The following is a 20,761-nucleotide window of genomic DNA, read 5'->3' as shown; positions in this document are numbered from 1 at the left end:
TCACAGTGACCTTTAAATTTAGACTGACAATCTTTGTTCTCCAATGAACAAGCTGCCCTCTGCGTACCCGCCAGCAGCTTTGTGACTCATCATAACCAATTGTCATTTTAACTGTCCATTTTTTGGGCAGTGGCTGTCCACCTTAGGAGAAATTACCATGAACTTTCACAATGGAGCAGCCATAAAACTCCACAACCTTGTTTTCCCAATCTTCACTTCAGCTCCCTTATGTTCATGAAGCCCCAGTGAATGTTTTACTTTTAACAGTGCTAACAGTGCCTTTTTTCAACACAGATAATAATAAAATGAGATGGCACCACAGGTAGATAAGTTAACCACAAAGCTCAGTTGTGATTTGTTTCCACTAAGAAATATCCCATTCTGTTGCCTGCTGGTAGGGCTGCTAGCACAGGTTGCATACTTTCACTCAACACTGCCCACAGGAATACTCTTCTTGGGCACTATAATTAAGGTCAAAGACCATTTTACAGAAATCTGCAGTAAGAATATTGCATGAAGTTCATAACCAAACTGTTTATGTAGTCTCTTCAAGGCCTCTGGTGAATAAGTTGAAAGCTGCAATTCAGAACTTAAATACCAGTAATAAAAACAGAGATCATGTAACTGTATTTCGTGTTCCGAATACAGTTATATATTATGATGCAAGAGTATACACAAAAGGTTGCTGTATACATCAGGCAGGAAGTTTGAAACACCCAAAAATCGAAAAAAGAAGTAACAGAATATCTGATTAGCCAGCCTTATAATTTACGAGAATAATTAGCCCCTTGATTGTAAAATTTCATTTAACTATAATGATATGTACTGAGCAGATCTTGACTTTACCAGTATATACACTATTTGATAAAAATAATCTGGACATCTATCTATTAGTAAGCATTAACAAGGGGTGTGCCCACCCTTCAACTTTACAACAGCTTGAACTCTACTGGGAAGCATTTCAATTAAGTGTCTGAATGTACGTGGAGGAATGGCATCCCATTCTTCCTCAACAGCCAAAGCCAGAAAAAGTAGTGATGCCCAATGCCAGGATCTGAAGCGAAGTTGACGTTCTAACTCATCCCAAAGATGGTTCACTGGGTTCAGGTCGGGGCTCTGGGGAGGCCAGTCCATGTCAGGAATGTTATTATCCACAAACCATTGCTCCACAGATGCTTTATTGGAGAAGATCAATGTTTAATGTCCCGTCAACAATAATGAGGTCATTAGAGATGGAGAAAAAGCACGGATTAGGAAAGGCTGTGGAAGGAAATTTGCAGTGCCCATTCAAAGACCCCATCGCAGCATTTGTCTGAAGCGATTTACGGAAATCACGAAAAACCTAAATCAGGATGGCCTGTTTGAACTATCATTCCCTCGAATGCAAGTCCAGAATGCTAACCAATGTGCCACCTTGCTCGGTCAGATGCCTTATTACAGGCTGCATTGTCGTGCTGATACAGTCATCACCTCTGGATTGTTTCTTTACCATATGCAGCACACAATATTATAAAATGTGTTCTTATCCTTCCTCATTTAGCATTTTATTAATAATATTAAAAACAGACCACATCACAGCCATGAAGAACACTCCTATAAAGTAACACCAAAACCACCATACTTCACTGCTGACATTACACACGATTGCAGGTAATGTTATCCAATCATTTGCCAAATCCAAACCCTTCCATTCGATTGCCACAGGGTATTGCCCAGTTCATCGCTCCAAATCACACTTTTCCTGTCATCCACTATCGAGTGGCATCATTCTTGACATCACCTCATGTGTTGCTTAGCACCAACTATAGAAATTTGTGGTTTATTGTACCACATTCCTTTTAGCTCTTTACAGTCTCTGTGTCAGCTGGATTGCTGGTAGCACTTTGGAACTCTCAAGCAATTCCTTTAGCCAATTTCACATGCCTTTTTTTTTTTTTTCAGTCACGCAATGCAATGCTTGGCAATTTTTTTTACAGTCACCCAATGCAATGCTTGGCAGTCCCTTTCCACCAGTGTATAAGGGCTGCTTGGTCTCTTTTTAGCTGTAACTGTTCCTTTGCATTTCCACTTCACAATCCCATTACCAACAGTCTATTTTGACATCTTTAGAAGGGATGATGTTTCGCTGACAGATTTGTTGCTCAGATGGTATCCAATGACTAATCTACATTCAAAGTTACCAAGACCTCCTAATTGACCCAATCTTCTATTACTGCTTCTCTATTGGAAACACAATACTCTCGGCCTCTTTTTTATATGGGCGGTCTGCCTCATGACATGCAGTGGTCAATTGCGCACTACATAGGAGCGTCTGGATTGTAGAGGTCTGTGTTGCATAAATGCTTTGTCTGAACTGTTAGATAAAAACAGCTGAGCAGAATAGGCAGAAGAGCAGTACAATTCTTTCAAAGCTGTTCTCCTAGTATTTATAAGCATGTACAAAGTAATCTAGCAGTAATTCCCATAATTATCACTGTGTAAGATCAGCACTGGTCATAATTTGTCGTTACTATATTTGATAGAAGTAGCTAGTAGTTAATGTGTCCACATCCCTGAAGATATCTTTCACAATGAAACTGACTGAACACAAAATATGAAAGAATCTATGAACGAATGAGTACGCTTTCAGGCTGAAATACTTACACCATTATTTGGCATGCAGTCTTTATCTCTCTTGTGTAATATTCCCAACAAATTGCAGATGGCAAAATTTCTATGGCTGAGTTGCTGCCTTTTTTGCAACATGGCTGAGAGCTAGGTGGTCTAACAGAGACTCAGTTCATAAAGCAGAACATCTTAATCTTTTCCTTTTTTAATGGAGAATTAGCCAAAGCATCATTAAGCAAATTGCTGAAGGTAATTAATTTGAGCTACATTTTACCAATAGACTTTGCAAGTTAATTTCAAGTTATTTGATTCTAGAGATGAAAAGGCTTTAGAATAAAGAGCAATTAAAAAAAAATTTTTTTTTGTCCTCTCCCCTCTCAACAGGTTCTAGGAACACACATTAACATTTATAACCAAAATATTCAATATTTCATAATGACCAGTAACTGTAACTGTGAGCACACAAAATTCACCAATCATAACTGGAGCAAACCACTTGTCTCTAAATTTGCACCTTTAATTTTTGAGTTGCAGCCTTCTGCATGTGAAGAAAAACCACAAATATTTACCTTGTCAATGTAAGAATTATCTGCAGAATAATACATCGTACTGTTGCCATGGAATCCCATCTCCTGGAACAGAACATGGCATACAGCACTGAGGACTTCTTGTGATTCACTTGGCTTCCACTGATTATCTGGAATATTGCACTCCCGGAAACGGTGCAGGTCCTCAACAGATGCTGATAAAAGGGGATGATTCGGGTGTTCTTCTTGCAATACTTCTTTAGCACGAGCAGCTATTGAATCAAGCTGTGTAGCAATAGACTGGTATGGAACCTGTATTACAATGTAAATCATGGAACATGAATAACATAAAATGCAGTCAAATAACTATCTGATTAAAGTGAGTTAAAAATTCAACTAAAAATATATGTGTATAAAACAGTCCTCAAGATTACACATTACAATACATTTATTAAAAGAATAATGCAATGTTCCTGGTCTTACATTCACTAAAATACACTCCCATGGTGCACAATGAAAACACACTTTACATATGGAGTACAATATAAAGAGAACTCTTTCTTGTTTAAATAGCGGCGACAAATATAGGGGACCAACTTTGTTTCACCATAAAGGTTTGCTCAGGATTTCTCAAATGAAATTCCTAACTCCAATATTGTTGTATGTGAACTCTAGTTTTACTTCAGTAGTTTTCGTAGCTGCAGATGACTTTTTCATTTACCATAGTGCTTAATGATTATTCCACAGTTAGCTAAAATTTACTGTTTGATCAACAATTCAGTAGGTTACAAAGTCTTGGCACCCCTGGACATTCCTTAATTAGGATCATCCCTCTCCATTTCATGCCATGTCATTTTCTCTTACAATATCCTCAAATATAGATAAAACATCACAAAAACATGCTTCAAATTTTCACCCGAGTGTACTATCAACAAACTTGATAGCAACAACACATCACGTTTCAGCCCATATTACATTAAGTATACTTAGCTCCATACATTCATAATGAGGAGATCCTCAAAGACAAAGAACATGTCATAAAACAAGAATACGTAACACCCTTTTAAAAGAAAAAGTTATCCTAACATTCCTTAAACAATCCATAAGTGAAATAAAACTCACAGTTGTGGGAAAAGGCAAAAATCTGAAACATTTTCATTTAAGAAGCAATAACAAATGTGTGATAGAATATGTAAATGTACAACACAGTATAGTTCTAATAGAGGGAAACATTCCACATGGGAAAAATATATCTAAAAACAAAGATGATGTGACTTACCAAACAAAAGCGCTGGCACGTCGATAGACACACAAACAAACACAAACATACACACAAAATACTAGCTTTCGCAACCAACGGTTGCTTCGTCAGGAAAGAGGGAAGGAGAGGGAAAGACAAAAGGATTTGGGGAAAGACGAAAGGATGTGGGTTTTAAGGGAGAGGGTAAGGAGTCATTCCAATCCCGGGAGCGGAAAGACTTACCTTAGGGGGAAAAAAGGACAGGTATACACTCGCACACACACACACACACACACACACACACACACACACACACACACACCCATCCACACCTATACAGACACAAGCAGACATATACAGAGGCAAAGAGTTTGGGCAGAAACGTCGGTCAAGGCGGAAGTGCAGAGGCAAAGATGTTGTTGAATGACAGGTGAGGTATGAGTGGCGGCAACTTGAAATTAGCGGAGATTGAGGCCTGGTGGATAACGGGAAGAGAGGATATATTGAAGAGCAAGTTCCCATCTCCGGAGTTCGGATAGGTTGGTGTTAGTGGGAAGTATCCAGATATGTGTGTGTGTGCGCGCGCGAGTGTATACCTGTCCTTTTTTCCCCCCTAAGGTAAGTCTTTCCGCTCCCGGGATTGGAATGACTCCTTACCCTCTCCCTTAAAACCCACATCCTTTCGTCTTTCCCTCTCCTTCCCTCTTTCCTGACGAAGCAACCGTTGGTTGCGAAAGCTAGTATTTTGTGTGTATGTTTGTGTGTCTATCGACGTGCCAACGCTTTCGTTTGGTAAGTCACATCATCTTTGTTTTTAGATACACAGTATAGTTCGTATGATACTCTTAGGCTATTTGAACAACACAATATCAAACAGAAAGCAGTCTGCGAGGCTTAGAAGATGTGCGGAAATCAGGTTTTACTTAATACTCATCTTATTTCAAATTTAAAACAAAACACACACACACACACACACACACACACACACACACACACACACACACACACACACACACGGCAGCTGTACATTAAATCCCAACTGTGTGTGATCTGACTGAGCAGGAATCTGCTGGGTTGGGTGATGCGGGTAAGGAGGCAGCATGATGTGTGGGGAAGGGATAGCAGGGTATGGGTAAGGGAAGATACTAGCACTGCCTGGTGGTACATGCAGGGACTTGGTGGGACAAGATAGAGCTGTTAGATGCTGTGTCGGGAGGGGCATGGGGGGGGGGGGGGGGGGGGAGGGGAGTCAGGAGGAAAGGGGAGAGGAAAAAGGAGAGAAATGTGGGAAGGGGAAGGCGTTTTAGTGTGTTGGTGGGATAGAGGATGCGTGTAGTACTGGAGTGGGAGCTCAAAGGGGAACAAACAGATAGGTGGGGACAGACTAGCAAAGGTTTAGGCCAGAGGGGCTTCACAAACAATATGCTGTAGGGAAAGTTCTCATCTGCACAAAATTTGGAAAAACTATGGTTGGTAGGAAGAATCCAGATAGTGGGGGTTGTGAATCAGTCAAAGTGAAGCATATAACATTGGCAGCACGTTCAGCAACAGATAGTTCAGCTGTCTCTGGGCCACAATTTGTCTGTGGGCATTCATGCAGACAGAGCTTGTTGGTTGTCATGCCAATGGAGAGGGAGACAGCAGTTGCAGCTTAGCTGGTCAATCACATGGTTGCTTTCACAGGTGTCCCTGCCTCTCATGAGTAAGACATGCCTGTGACAGGATTGGAGTTTGTGGCAGTGTGAATATGTAAGGGACAGGTCTTGCATTTAGGTCTAGTGCAAAGATATGAGCCATAGAACATCGGGTTGGAAGCCGAGGCAGAGTAGGGACAGTAAAGAATATTGCGTAGGTTTGGTGGATGATAGAATAGCACTCTGAGAATGGAGGGAAGGATAGTGTAGAGGATATTCCACATTCCAGGACACAGTGACATGTAGTCAAAACCCTGGGGGAGAATGCGATACAATTGCTCCTGACCTGGATGGTACTGAGTCATGAGAGGAGTGCTCCTTTGTGGACAGACAGTGGGTACGTGGAAGACAGTGACTGGAGAGATGTGGCATAGGAGGTCTGTTTCAGGACAAGATTGGGAGGGAAATTTTGGTCTGTGAATGCCTTCACGAAACCCTTTGCATGTATGGAGAGGCCTGTATCACCCTAGATGCAAGAACCATGGGTGGCTAGGCCATATGGAAGGGACTTCTAGGTATGATTCTTTTTTTTTTTTTTTTTTTTTTTTGGGTAGGGTTTAAGGGCGCTCAACTGCTGAGGTCATTAGCGCCCAGTCACTGGTGTTAGAGCACATGGAATCTGCTAAAACTCAAGGGGATGGGGGGACATCAGAAGGACCTGACAAAGATGCAGATAAAATAAGTAAAAAGGTTAAATGTCTTTGGACAAGGCAGTTAAAGTTATAAAACGCAGAATACGAGCAGCTGCTCGAGCGTCATCAGCTAAAACATCCGGTAAAGTAGATGGCAGGGACAGGATAACACGAAATTGACTAAAACGGGGACACGACAATAAAACAGGGCGCACTGTTAATGCCTGACCACAAGGGCACTGCGGGGCTGGGTCACCGGAGAGCAGGTAGCGGTGGCTAAACCGGCAATGCCCAATCCGCAACCTGGTCAGAAGGACCTCCTCGTGCCGAGATGGTCGGGAGGATGTTGTCCAAGCAGTTGGGAGCGGTTTTACTGCCCGGAGCTTGTTTCCTTGGAGGCATGACCAAGCATCCCACCACGACGACACAAGCCTCTTACATACATCCCCACGAACGTCAGATGACGGGACACAATGGGAGGCTGGCCGAGGCAGGACGACTGCAGCCTTGGCTGCAGCATCCGCAGCCTCATTCTCAGGCACTCCTACATGTCCGGGAACCCACAGAAAGCTGACAGAACCACCATTATCAGCGAAAGAATGGAGGGAATGCTGTATCTGTTGAATCAAGGGATGGACCGGATTGGGAGCTCCAAAGCTCTGAAGAGCACTGAATGAGTCAGAGCAGAGTACATACGATGAATGGCGGTGGCGGCGGGCATACTGAACGGCCTGATGGAGAGCAAAAAGCTCGGCCGTAAAGCTGGAACATTGGTCGAGGAGGCGGTATTTAAAGGTGGCGGCCCCGACGACAAAGGCACAGCCGACTCCGTCGTCAGTTTTGGAGCCATCAGTGTAAATAAAGGTGTGACCGGCAAGTCAAGCACGAAGTTCGACAAACCGTGAGCAATACACTGCAGCCGGAGTACCCTCCTTCGGGAGTGAGCTGAGGTCGAGATAAATAGGAACCGGAGCCTGGAGCCAAGGTGGTGTCGGGCTCTCACCTTCTCTGAAGGTGGTAGGGAGGGCAAAATCCAATTGTCGAAGCAGGCGACGGAAGCGGACTCCGGGGGGCAGCAGGGCAGACACATACAACCCGTACTGACGGTCGAGAGAATCGGCGAAGAAGGACTCGTAAGAGGGGTGGTCGGGCATAGACAACAGCCGGCAGGCATACCGACACAGCAGTACGTCGCGCCGGTAGGTCAATGGTAACTCGGCAGCTTCAGCATAAAGACTCTCGGCAGGACTAGTGTAGAAGGCTCCGCTCGCAAGACGTATCCCCCGATGGTGGATGGAGTTGAGCCGGCGTAAGAGGGATGGCCGAGCGAACGAGTAGACGAGTAGACGAAGCTCCCATAATCCAGCTTCGATCGGACTATGGACCGATACAAGCGAAGCAGGACAGTGCGATCCGCTCCCCAAGATGAACCGCTAAGAACTCTGAGGACATTAAGGGAACGTGTACAACGGGCCGCCAAATAAGAGACATGTGGAGACCAACACAGTTTCCTGTCCAACGTGAGCCCTAGAAACTTAGTTGTGTCCACGAATGGGAGAACAATGGGACCGAGATGTAAGGATGGCGGAAGGAACGCTTTATATCGCCAAAAGTTGATACAAACCGTCTTCTCTTCAGAGAACCAGAAGCCATTTGCCACGCTCCAAGAGTAGAGGCTGTCTAGACAACGCTGAAGGCAGCGCTCCAGGAGGCATGTTCTCTGGGCACTGCAGTAGATCGCGAAGTCATTGACAAAGAGAGAGCCTGAGACATTAGGTGGAATGCAATCCATAATTGGATTGATCGCGATGGCAAAAAGGGCTACACTCAAGACGGATCCCTGAGGCACTCCGTTCTCCTGGAGGAAGACGTCGGACAATATGGAACCCACACGTACCCTAAACTTTCGTTCCGTTAAAAAGGAATCAATAAAAAGGGGCAGGCGACCGCGTAGGCCCCACCTGTGCATAGAGCGGAGGATACCTCCTCTCCAACAGGTATCATAAGCCTTCTCCAAGTCGAAGAACACGGCTACCGTTTGGCGCCTTCGCAAAAAGTTGTTCATGATGAATGTCGATAAGGTCACAAGGTGGTCAACAGCGGAGCGGCGGCGACGAAAGCCGCATTGGACATTAGTAAGTAGTCGTCGAGATTCAAGAATCCAGACTAACCGAGCATTAACCATGCGCTCCATCACCTTACAGACACAGCTTGTAAGAGAAATGGGGCGGTAACTAGAAGGAAGGTCTCTATCCTTCCCGGGTTTGGGTATAGGAACAACAACGGCGTCACGCCAACGCATGGGGACTTGACCTTCGGTCCAGACGCGATTGTAGGTACGAAGAAGGAAGCTTTTGCCCGCCGGAGAAAGGTGTGCCAGCATCTGAACGTGAATGGCATCTGGCCCCGGAGCAGAGGACCGGGACAGTGCAAGCGCACGTTCGAGTTCCCGCATAGTAAAGGGGGCATTATAAGTTTCCAGATTCAGCGAGTGGAAGGAAGGTCGCCGAGCCTCTTCTGCCTCTTTCCTGGGAAGGAAGGCAGGATGGTAATGGGCGGAGCTTGAAACCTCCGCGAAAAAGCGGCCAAAGGCGTTGGAGACAGCCACAGGATCAACAAGGACCTCATTACCTGAGGTCAGGCCAGGTACTGAGGAGTGGGCCTTAATGCCCGACAGCCGGCGCAGGCTACCCCAAACGACGGAAGAGGGAGTAAAACTGTTAAAGGAGCTGGTGAAAGAGGCCCAACAAGCTTTTTTGCTGTCTTTGATGACTCTACGACTTTGCGCTTGGAGTCGTTTGTATTAAATAGAATTCGCCAACGTAGGATGGCGGCGAAAGATGCGTAAAGCACGTCGTCGAGCATGGATAGCGTCCCTACAAGCCTCGTTCCACCAGGGGACGGAAACGCGACGTGAAGAAGAAGTAGTACGAGGAATGGAACGTTCGGCAGCATTGATGATAACAGCCGTGAGGTATTCAACCTGACTGTCACAAGTGGGAAAATCGTGGTCTGGAAAGGTCGCCAGGGAGGAGTAAAGTCCCCAGTCAGCTTTCAGTATGTTCCAGCTCGAAGGACGTGGGGATGGGGTGTGGTGCAGGAGACGAACGACACAGGGGAAGTGGTCGCTCGAATAGGTGTCAGAAAGGACATACCACTCGAACCAACGGGCAAGAGTGGTAGAACAGATCGAGAGGTCCAAGTGGGAGTAGGTATGAGTAGAGTCCGAGAGGAAAGTCGGGGCGCCGGTATTGAGGCAGACAAGATTGAGATGGTTGAAGACATCCGCCAAGAGTGAGCCTCTTGGACAGGATGCAGGAGAGCCCCAAAGGGGATGATGGGCATTGAAGTCGCCAAACAATAAGAACGGCGGGGGAAGCTGAACGATCAGGTGCATCATGTCAGCCCGACTAACAGCAGATGACGGTGGAGTGTAGATGGTACAAACTGAAAAAGTAAAAGCAGAAAGAGTAATGCGGACAGCTATTGCTTGGAGTGGGGTGGTCAATGGGATGGGATGGTAATAAACATCGTCCCGAACGAGCAACATGACCCCACCATGAGCTGGGATACCGTCCACAGGGGTGAGGTCATACCGCTCCGAGGTATAGTGGGTAAAAGCAATACGGTCAGTGGGGCGCAACTTGGTTTCCTGGAGACCAAGGACGAGCGGACAGTGCAGGCGGAGGAGCAGTTGTAATTCCTCCCGATTAGATCGAATACCTCCTATGTTCCAATGAAACAACGCCATCGCTAGTCGAAAGGTTGGGGGAACGAGACGGGGGAAGAGCTGGTCACCTCGACGGCCGCGGAGGGCCAGGTTGCGAGGGAACAACGCTACAACCGACGAGAGGCGGATCCGGTTCCATCGAATCGTCGCCAGCCGCGGCCGCTGTCCCTGGTTGTGTAGGAGGGGCCGCATCATTTGCCGACGAAAGGCCGGCGGAGCGCCTGGCAGCAGAGTGTCCCGGCGAAACTGAGGACGGCCGGGAGCAGCGACTCACGGATGGAGCGTCAGACGAAACGCGCCGGGGTGGAGAGGGGGATAGAGACTTCTTCTTGGAGGCCTTCTTGGAAGGCCGAGGAGGCACAGGGATGGTGGGCTGGACCCGAAGAAGGTCCTCACGCGCGGGGTCCATTTTGGAACGCCGGACCTCGGAAGCTGGGGTCCGGAACGTTGCCCCGATGGACGCCTGAGAAGAGGATCGCTTCTCAGGTGGCGTGGGGGGAGGAGGAGGAGGAGGAAGGGTGGCCCCTGGGGCAGAGGGGGTGGGGGCCACGGGGGAGGAGGATTTGGAAGGGAGGGATTTGGGAGGCGGAGGCAGAGCCCCCTGATGGGCGGAGGAGGGACAGGATAGGGGTGAGGATACCGCAGAAGGAGTGGACACAACTGAGGCGAACGAAGTGGTCAATGACACGGGATGGAGGCGGTCGTACTTCTTCCGGGCCTCAGAATAAGAGAGCCGATCCAAAGTTTTGATTTCTTGTATCTTCTTCTCCTTCTGATATGCCGGGCAGTCCGAGGATCTAGGCGAGTGGACGCCAGGACAATTAACGCACCGAGGTGGTGGGGTGCATGTATGTTCCTCACGAAGAGGACGTCCACAATCGCCACAAAGGGGCTTAGCCTCACACCGTGATGACATGTGCCCAAAGCGCAAACACCTAAAACAGCGCATAGGAGGCGGGACGTAAGGGCGCACGTCACAACGGTAGCACATCACCTTTACCTTCTCCGGGAGAACGTCCCCCTCGAAGGGGAGGATAAAGGCCCCGGTGTCGATGCGACGGTCATTGGGGCCGCGCTGGACTCGCCGGACGAAATGCACGCCTCGGCGCTCCAGGTTGGCCCTGAGCTCCTCATCAGATTGTAGCAGGAGGTCACGATGAAAAATAACCCCCTGCGTCCTATTTAGTGCCAGATGTGGGACAATGGATACTGGGATGTCCCCTAGGCGGTCGCACGCCTGGAGCGCCGTCGACTGTGTGGCGGAGGTGGTCTTGAGAAGAACGGACCCCGAACGCATCTTGCTGAGAGCCTCGATTTCCCCGAAGATGTCCTCAATGTGCTGAACAAAGAACATGGGCTTGGAGGTGGCGAACGTCCCCCCATCGGTTCGAGAACAGACCAAATAGCGGGGGAAGTACTTCGCCCCAAGCCGGCGGGCCTGTCCCTCCTCCCATGGAGTGGCCAAGGGGGAAAGGGCAGGAGAACCAGAACTAGAAACGGTACCTTTTCTTTTGAAAGACTCGGCCGCAGAGCGACCTGATACATGTTGACGTTTCATCTGCGAAACGTCCGCCCCGATACCACCCACTCCGACCAGGGGCTCTCCCCACGGGCGCCACCCAGCCGCAGCAAGGGCCACCTGGCAGGATGACCATTACCGGGAGTCCTTGATGCCCCAAGGAGACGGGCATCTACTCCTTGGCCGACGTGGGGAGGGTGCAGCTCAGGTATCGGCAGTACGATCCCTGTGTTGTCAGGGGGCTACAACCTAGAGGGTACATGACGACCCCACCACAACGGGCTGGCTACCATGCTGGATTTCTGGTGCCATGGAAAGTCCATCATGATCGCCGGTGCAGATGGAGATGCACGATGGGCGTAACTTGGACAACCCATCACGCGTTGAGGCCCAATTTGAGGAATAGTGGGTATGGTTACAACGCCAGTGCAATGCTGAGTGCCAAGGTCTTAGTGCACTTAGGACCAGTGGTACACCATGTAAGGTGTCCTTCCCCAAAAGGCTCATACTTTTGTAGAATTTTGAAAAATGGAGGTCAAACCTCAAGGGGGACCATCAAATGGAAAGCCGAAACGGTTGAAACTCCTTTTAGTCGCCTCGTACGACAGGCAGGAATACCGCGGGCCTATTCTAATCCCCGGACCCGCAGGGGGGACTTCTAGGTATGAGATGGATCGCAGCTGGCCAAGTGGTGATTTGCTAGTGGTTGGTAATGCTTGATGTGGACAGAGGTACTGATGATGTTGAGGTCAACACTGAAGAAGGTGCACCTAACAGCCCCATCCTGTCCCTGTACACTCCACCAGGCAGCACTAGTATCTTATTCCATCCATATCAGCCATCCCTCTCCACCTCATCCTGCCGTTTTCTTAGTACTATCAACACCACCACCCCCCCCCCTCCCCTCCCAGCAGATCGCTGCTTCGTCAGACCCAGTCAAATCTGCACTCTTGTGGCCAGAGACAGTGACCATGTTTGTGCAAGTTGCACTTGTGTGTGTGTGTGTGTGTGTGTGTGTGTGTGTGTGTGCGCGCAGCAGTGTGAGTAGATGGCCACTGATAAATCCTTAAATCTTTGAGGCTTCTCTTAAATTGAGCTTTACAAGTATTTTAACTTCTTATGGCTGTGACAAGTTATTGAAAATGTGTTTTCCTGACTAATGGACACAATTTTGGACCAAAGAACATGAATGTAAATCTTTTAAGTCTTTTTTAAATTTATAGTATTAATTCCATTAATTAACCTGTTGGTATGAAAAAGAAAAAGATATGTTTCATTACATAATAAATACACTGCAAAGGAGTTGTTAGTATCCCGTTTCTCTAACAGACCACTGCAGCAAGTTCTAAGTTCACACCACAAATCATCTGTGTTACATGTCTTTGGACTTGGAGAATTATTGCTTGGCATGATGAGTTGTCCTAAAAATGATCCTGCAAGACATTATGTACTGAAAGTAAGTGAATTATGTTAGTATTTCTTTTTATAAAAAATCCCCTGCGTCTGGTAACACCTGCACTGCCAATGATGACTTGTTTAGGAACTCCAGCAGTTCTGTGGTATGCTCCTCCCAAATTAATTTACTATGAAGTGGTTTGTCCAAAAATTTAACACTGTCAACCTCTTCTATCTTGTTAAAATCAAACAATGGAAAATCCAGGATGAGATGTGAATATTACAAAAAGGATATAGTGGAGATGCAGAGTTGCAGACAGGCGCAACAAAAACGTTGTCACAAAGTAAGCTTTCAGCCAAGGCCTTCATTGGAAACAGACAAAAAATGCACACACAGTTTCTGGCTGCTGAAGTCAGACTGCAAGAAGAAGTGCATGATGGGACAAACAACCAGGTGGTGGGGGTAAGGAGGAGGCTGGGTCATGGAGCGGGAGGGATAGAATAGTAGGAGTAGGAGATAATGAAGTGCTGCGTATGTGGGAGCAAATGGAGGTGACGTGATGAGAGTGCAGGGCAGCTAGGTGCCCTACACCATCACCCACAATTACTTATCCTTTGGAGGCATCACCTACAAACAGTTCCAGAATACAGCTATGGGCCCCACATGGTGTCATCCCATGACAACCTATTCATGGGCCACCTAGAGGAATCCGTCCTAACCACCCATTATTCCAGATCTCGCAGCTGCTTCAATTCACTGATGACATTTTTGTGATCTGTATCGAGGGTGGGGACACCCTATCTACATTCCTCCCAAACCTCAACACCTTCTCTATCTTTGCTGCTACATTTAGAAAGTGATTGTTAAAAGTACTCTCAACTTGGGAATTATCAGTCACAACATTTTCATTTAGCTTAACTGTTATGGTATCTTGTATACTGATTGGTTGTCCTGTGTCTAATTCGACAATATCGCATACAGTTTAAATCTTATTACCTGCATTATTTATTTCTGTCATGACATGCATACTTCTGGTTATTTTGATGACTTTCCTTTAAATGCTACAGTATTTTTTGTAGTATGCAAGTGATGTTGGATCTTGTCTTTATCCCTCTTCCTCTTACATGAGATTTTAACTCCCTTAGTTGGACTTTTTTAATAACTTTTAGGAAAGCAATTTTCAAATACTGACACAAATTTACCACAAAATAAGTTTGACATTATCATCTCTTTCTACACATGCCTCACCCCATACTACCTATTAACTTAATCCTAAAACATTGTATCCTGTTCTCATTAATTAGCCTCAATTAACTATAAAAATGTTTATGAAAATCTAAGGCTTAAATATTTTTTAAATAAATTCTCATAAAGTAAGGATGTTGTTTGCGGACAAATGGTAGCACAAGTTGGGAAACTTCATGGTCTGCCCACATGTGGCAGAAGGCGAGCTGTTTGCAGTTACACAGTAGTGTTAATGACTGATGTAGCTCAGATTGCATTTTAGAGTCATGAGAATATGGCATTAAACATGTACCATTGCTAAGTATGACTTCTTATATTTTTTTTTAAAAAAAAAAAGAGCAACAGCATTAAATAGAAACCTTTGAGGCCAGGGATGTATCTCGTGTAAAATAACAAGCAATTAGCTAGTACTCAAACACAGAGCTGCCTAAGTGGTGCAGAACAGGGAGGGGGGGGGGGGGGGGGCGGAGGGGGGGGGGGGGAAGCATCAGATGTTTCTTATTCAACACGATTACAAAATTTTTAGCATTGTAGTGGCTTTCTGTGAAATTAATAAAAGAATTCAAGCAGATTGCTAAAAAATTGGGTTGCTATACTTTCTGAAGTTCTTAGTCTTGTCCAATTAAGCTATTAAGAGAGAGAGAGAGAGAGAGAGAGAGAGAGAGAGAGAGAGAGAGAGAGAATCTTCAAGACAAATTGAACATGCACACATCAGGTAACAACGTACAAGTATTTCTACCCATCACATAATAAACTTTTTTATAAGGACTTTTGATTAAGAAATATGAATAGCAAGAGAGAAGCAACAGGTCAACCTAAGTTCGCAGTACCCTCCATCGGCTTTGATGCACGACTTAGCTATGATTTGTTACATGACTAAATGTTTGTGTGGCAAATTCAAATGCATCATGTTTGGATATGACATTTTATCATCTGTGAACCACACTAGATTTGAATGTCTATGTTTCAAAATTTTAAGTGAATAATGTTAGTGAAACATTGACTTAGTACTGTCTATTACTGTGTTCTGGAAGTTTGTTTTTGTTGGTTTATTCAGAGAGTTACTTTCATGTCATTAGTTATTGGCTACTCATTTGTTTTTGGTTTCAGAACTGTTAAGTTCACTGTGTGGTTATTAGCTGGAAATTTAATTGTTTGCTTTTCCTATGTTACTAGTTATGGATGTTATGATGAAATTCATGATTTATAATTTTTATGTTGCTATGGGCAACAATATGGCCTCTACAAGCAATTTTCTGCATTTGTATGGTACGGCAGAATGTTTTTAAGTGTCAACGGCACGGTGAAGTAATGACATTGAGAAAAGGTGCTGCATCTCTAATGTAGTAGAACATGTACATGGAGCAGAATTATTATGTAATTATTATGTAAGTGTGTTTTGCCAAAAATATTATAAATGTTAATTTTTTTATTTATTATATTTTCATTTGGATATTGTGTTGGTAGGCCAGTGGTTTGGTTGGTATTTATGGGGCTAGGGTTAGCTGGATACGGATTTAATAAACAGTTGTTAGTTTGTTTCCTTTAGTGAACTGTGTGAGGCTGGGAGGAGGGTGGACAAGAGGGGGGCGAGTTTCTTAGTTGAAGTTCACAATATTCAGTTTTTTTTTTTTTTTTTTTTTTTTTAAGGATTTCATCTCAATTTTTGTATTACTTGTTTTAATATACCTTCATTATAAGGATTCTCATACATTTAGTATGTCTAAACCCCTCAATTCCCACAGTTATCCCATTAGTTCCATGTTATTTCTGCTATTAAACATTTTTCGCATTATTTGTGTATGTTCACATGTGTAACGAATGATGTCATGATTGCCAGGTTGTACAAGCTCAAAACAGATGTGTCTGCCAGACAGATGATGTCACATGTCAAAGCCGATGGGTGGTACTGCAATTTTAAGTTAGGTCAGTGCAACTCTATATAGTTTTTACAGTTGCAGGGCTCATCTGTTCTTAGTAAGAAACTTGGGAAATTAATGCATCTCCCAGAAATTTATATTAGTTCAGACATTTGTGTCCACCTCTGTTTACACAATAATATCCGAGTTAATTTATATTATTAAATGAAGAACTCAACTACTGACCTCTATAAGAGGTTGACACCATTGTGCTACCATTGTTGCCCCACGCTCCAGGATCTGGCGCTCAGGAGGTAATGCAATGAAATTCTTCCACTTCTTAGTCAAATGTGCTTGGCGTACCAAGCGAGTAACCTTCTCAGCATAGTACTTCAAAGTCAGATCTGTGCTACTGTAATAGAAATTCAGTACACGGTAACTTACGATAAGTGCAAGACGTCGGGACTAGTGTAGCAGGGGATACAACCCGTCAGCTTTGGACAATGACGTCACAAGTCGCCAAACGAGAAGCGATTCTTCTTAGTGTTGTAGCTCCCTTCAGTAGCTGATAAGTGTTTTTTTGGCTTTTTTAAAAAAAATCTCACGAGATAGAATAAACAGATCCACTTTATTAAGCAATCAGTAAAAAAACGAAACTGAAACATAACAGCAAAAGCGAAAATGGTAAACTGCTCTCTGGCGACTTGTGACGTCGTCGTCCAAAGCCGACAGGTTGTATCCCCTGCTACACTAGACCCAAGATGTCTATGATGGCTGTTTTTTAATTTAGTGTGTTCTGTCACTCATATGAAAGTTACTTATCAGTGGGAAATATGCAAGGCAATCGTATAACATCAAGCACAATAACTCCAAAGCACAATTTCTTTCGTTACTTTAAATTCATTAATGTATAGTGCATACAATGATATAAATCAACCATGTCAATAATTTACTATGGCTACATTAGCTACAGAAATGTTTTTCTACTTACACACTATGGTCATACAGTATCAGCATCAGTTCACTGATCATGAAAGGATAAGCATGTGGATGATGTTCCAGCAACGCCCAAAAATCTGACAGCTGTGCATGAGAAATGTCCTCCTTTTTGTAAAACTTTGCAGACATTTGTGATAACAGTTGTCTAACCTTCCACCCAAAGTGGAGTCTGGTTTTAAACTCCGTTCTCCAATCAGCAACATAGTGCCGTTTCGAATTGCAGACAAGTCGTGGCCACCTTCACACACACATACCACTAATTACACACAAGATTCACAAGAACCAGGCATTATAAAATTTCACAGATACCATTAAATATAATTTAATCCTACAACCTTATGTTTTTTACCATTGAAGAAAGTAATATTGACAACAATGTAACATCACTGAATAGAAGCTACCTTATTATCAGTTCAACTCTATGAATTGTTGCATAATTAGAGAGCTTAAATCAGCATCAGTACTTAGGTAATAATTTTGGACGAATACAGTTTAAATATTTAAATGTTATGTTTTAAAGGTGAAATTTATAAAAATTTTAGTTTCATAAATTTACAACCTATCCCAAAATTCAGAACAATCACTATGAGAGCTCAAGATTAACAAATGCGCAGACCCAAAAATTTCTTCACATCAAGTGCCACAGACTTTATTAGGAATGTGGTTTCACATTTGGGGTTTCTTGAATCTTAAATATGCAGGAGTACATTGTTGAGTGCTCAAGCAAAATATGGTATCAACCAATCACTGACAGTTAAAACTCTGCTCACTTTCTATTTTAAGGAGAAGTACGATCAAAATAAATATTAAAAATATACACTACACTCATTCTACTATTATCTGAAATGGCAGACTGGTTTCTATTTAAACCAGTGAAATACACTCGATATGGATGCAGCTGGATGGAGTTATGCCACAGCCTGTTGTAGCCTCACATAACAAAAGTTGTTGCTCACTTACCTACTTTCAGGTAATGTAACAGTTCAACGCCAAGCTAACCGCTGGGTTCAGCACTCTCAGAATCTTATCAAATGGAGAATTCACATCCCAATCGCATCTTATCTACTGGATGAAAGGTCTTGTCATTATCCGAATAAAATCTGCCTTAAGATACTTATGCTTCTTTGGCATACTGAAGGTTATAACAAATCCTGCAATTCGAAGAAGTATGATATTTACCTCTTCCATTAGATTATGTTCTGTGACACCTAGTTCTCCTTTATGCAGATCTGACTGCATCTACATCAATTATATTTCAGTATGTCACAACGCATTTACTGGAGTTATTCCAAAAATTGATAGGTTCTTCCAGTTGCTGTTTCAAGACATTCAACAATAGCAATCATATGAGCAAATCATCTAGTGTTTGGACTGTGATATGACAGTGATAATCCTAAAGTACTCAAACAGAACAGTAACATCATCATCTGATGTAGTTCAGTGATGATCCGACAGTACTTGAGTTGAATTACAAGCTGTATAGCTTGGCAAGATCAAATTTTCTTCTCTGACAAGTGTTGTCACATTATTCCTTAACTTATTCTTCAGGGCAGACTTCGAACTCTCCTAAACAGTCTGATAGCTTGAAGTTATTTTAACTGAAGCCTTTGATACCACTTCGCCTAGTCCTCTGGCTACACTAGAAATCGGCCAGCTATCAAAATATATATAGCAAAAAATAAAGGATGCCAAATATTTGTCACTGTTCTGTTCTCTTCCTGTTTGCATATCTACGATATCACACACTATGGAGTTACACCACAGAACGAAGCCGATATCCCGGATCAGCTGAACTTTTGATTTCTGAAAGTGTTCTAAGTTCTACAAAACAAAAAGACAATGTTAATATCACAAAACAAACTGTGATGGTGCAGATAATATTCAATTTCCTAGAGGTCTTTGTAAATTCTAAAATTTGTGCAAGAATGATAATGAGTGGAATTTCGATGGTAAAACTACATTAAATAAATAATTTTTGCTTGTCACTTGTGACCACTCAATCTTATAAAATTTAAATGTTACTAGGAGGATGCGTGGGAACACTATGATAAAATTACAAGCCCCGTTCAGCCCAAAGAAAACTTTATCAAATTATTCAAAACACTGTCGATTCTTCAACTTCAATGTGGCCATTTGGTGACTAAAATGATGGAATGGTGTCATTTTTAGTTCTCTTCCGTATAGTTTAGCTGCTTCCACTATACGACGTGTATCACTGATTTCTGCAATACAAATTATTCTGCGCCTCTAAATTCCAGCGAATGATGAAAACGCTTTTACTAAAAACTGCTGCATTATTGCAGCTCATCAAAAAATACATTAACATCACGACATACGTCTCCGTTAAATACATTCTGTGTGCCGGAACTATAAAATCACTAAATGTATAATTGTTGCACTCACATTCAATCATATTAACACGTAAATATACTGCACTAAGTGGGGAAAGTGATATAATCATTCCTTGATTTACTCATTACACAATGGACAGGAAAACAAAAATATTGTGAATCAAGTACAAAATAGATCTTTTAACACTATTTAAATAAGACCTGTTCTAATTTAAGGACTGAAAATCAGCACCCGTGTTTCTTAATTAAATGACAGTATATTTTGCTTCACTAAATATTTGAGTTTTATTACCAAAAATTGGTATCTATTACAGTCCGAAGCGATGTACTCACGATTGATGAAACTTGATTTTCCACAGCTTATTGTTGTTGATGAGTAGGTTTCTGAATTTGGTACATGTTGCTTCAAAGTTGCATAAATCTTTCGCCGTTAAACATTCACTTTCTAGGATATGTTCTATTATCTCATTGGGTAAGTAAGTTATAGACAAAGCACCATCCATGTCAACTGACTTCAACCATTCATCTTCCCAATATTTACCCTTCTCAATCGCCCTGTCAAAGCTGCCTACCAAAGAACTTCAAAAGAAGATTTCATAGTAACTCTTATTAAATCCGGCTAAGAAGCAGTAATCCCACAGACAACGAAAAGTTGCACATGCATCCTCTGAAGCAATTCGTGCAGGCATACATGTACCCCAGCAGATTGTATGTTGGGAGCTTACAGAAACGCTAGAGGTGATTTACACATGACGTAAGTGTCAGCGGCACAATATTAGTGTTCTTTAATTTTCTTTACCCTCTGTATGCATTATTGTCGTCTGCCATTGACTTACATATTACAATTTTGAGTGAGTCTGTACGAACAGACTTACAATAGAGCTTCATTTACTGCACCTGATTACAGGTTATAGGCGCAGGTGAATAAGTGTAGTGTAGTGGCAGAGTTTTTTGGTGATACC

The 20,761-nt window shown here is 43.5% G+C and overlaps 1 protein-coding gene across 2 annotated transcripts in view; it reads right to left on the bottom strand.

Moving 5' to 3' along the window:
* LOC124613787 (F-box only protein 21-like) overlaps positions 1 to 20,391 on the bottom strand; it is a 107,602-nt gene extending 87,211 nt beyond the window's left edge. For both annotated transcript variants that reach the window (XM_047142512.1, XM_047142520.1), the window contains exons 1-4: positions 20,133 to 20,391; positions 17,441 to 17,686; positions 16,696 to 16,861; positions 3,177 to 3,446 (exon numbers count right to left, since the gene is read on the bottom strand). In XM_047142512.1, coding sequence (XP_046998468.1) covers positions 3,177 to 3,446; positions 16,696 to 16,861; positions 17,441 to 17,686; positions 20,133 to 20,302 — 852 coding nt within the window. In that variant the 5' untranslated portion in view covers positions 20,303 to 20,391. The remainder of the gene's footprint in view (positions 1 to 3,176; positions 3,447 to 16,695; positions 16,862 to 17,440; positions 17,687 to 20,132) is intronic.
* Positions 20,392 to 20,761: the final 370 nt, after the last annotated feature.

Source organism: Schistocerca americana, chromosome 1 (genome assembly GCF_021461395.2).
Source record: "Schistocerca americana isolate TAMUIC-IGC-003095 chromosome 1, iqSchAmer2.1, whole genome shotgun sequence".
Taxonomy (NCBI): domain Eukaryota; kingdom Metazoa; phylum Arthropoda; class Insecta; order Orthoptera; family Acrididae; genus Schistocerca; species Schistocerca americana.
Note: the sequence above shows the minus strand (reverse complement) of the source record. Positions and strands in the feature narration are given on the sequence as shown.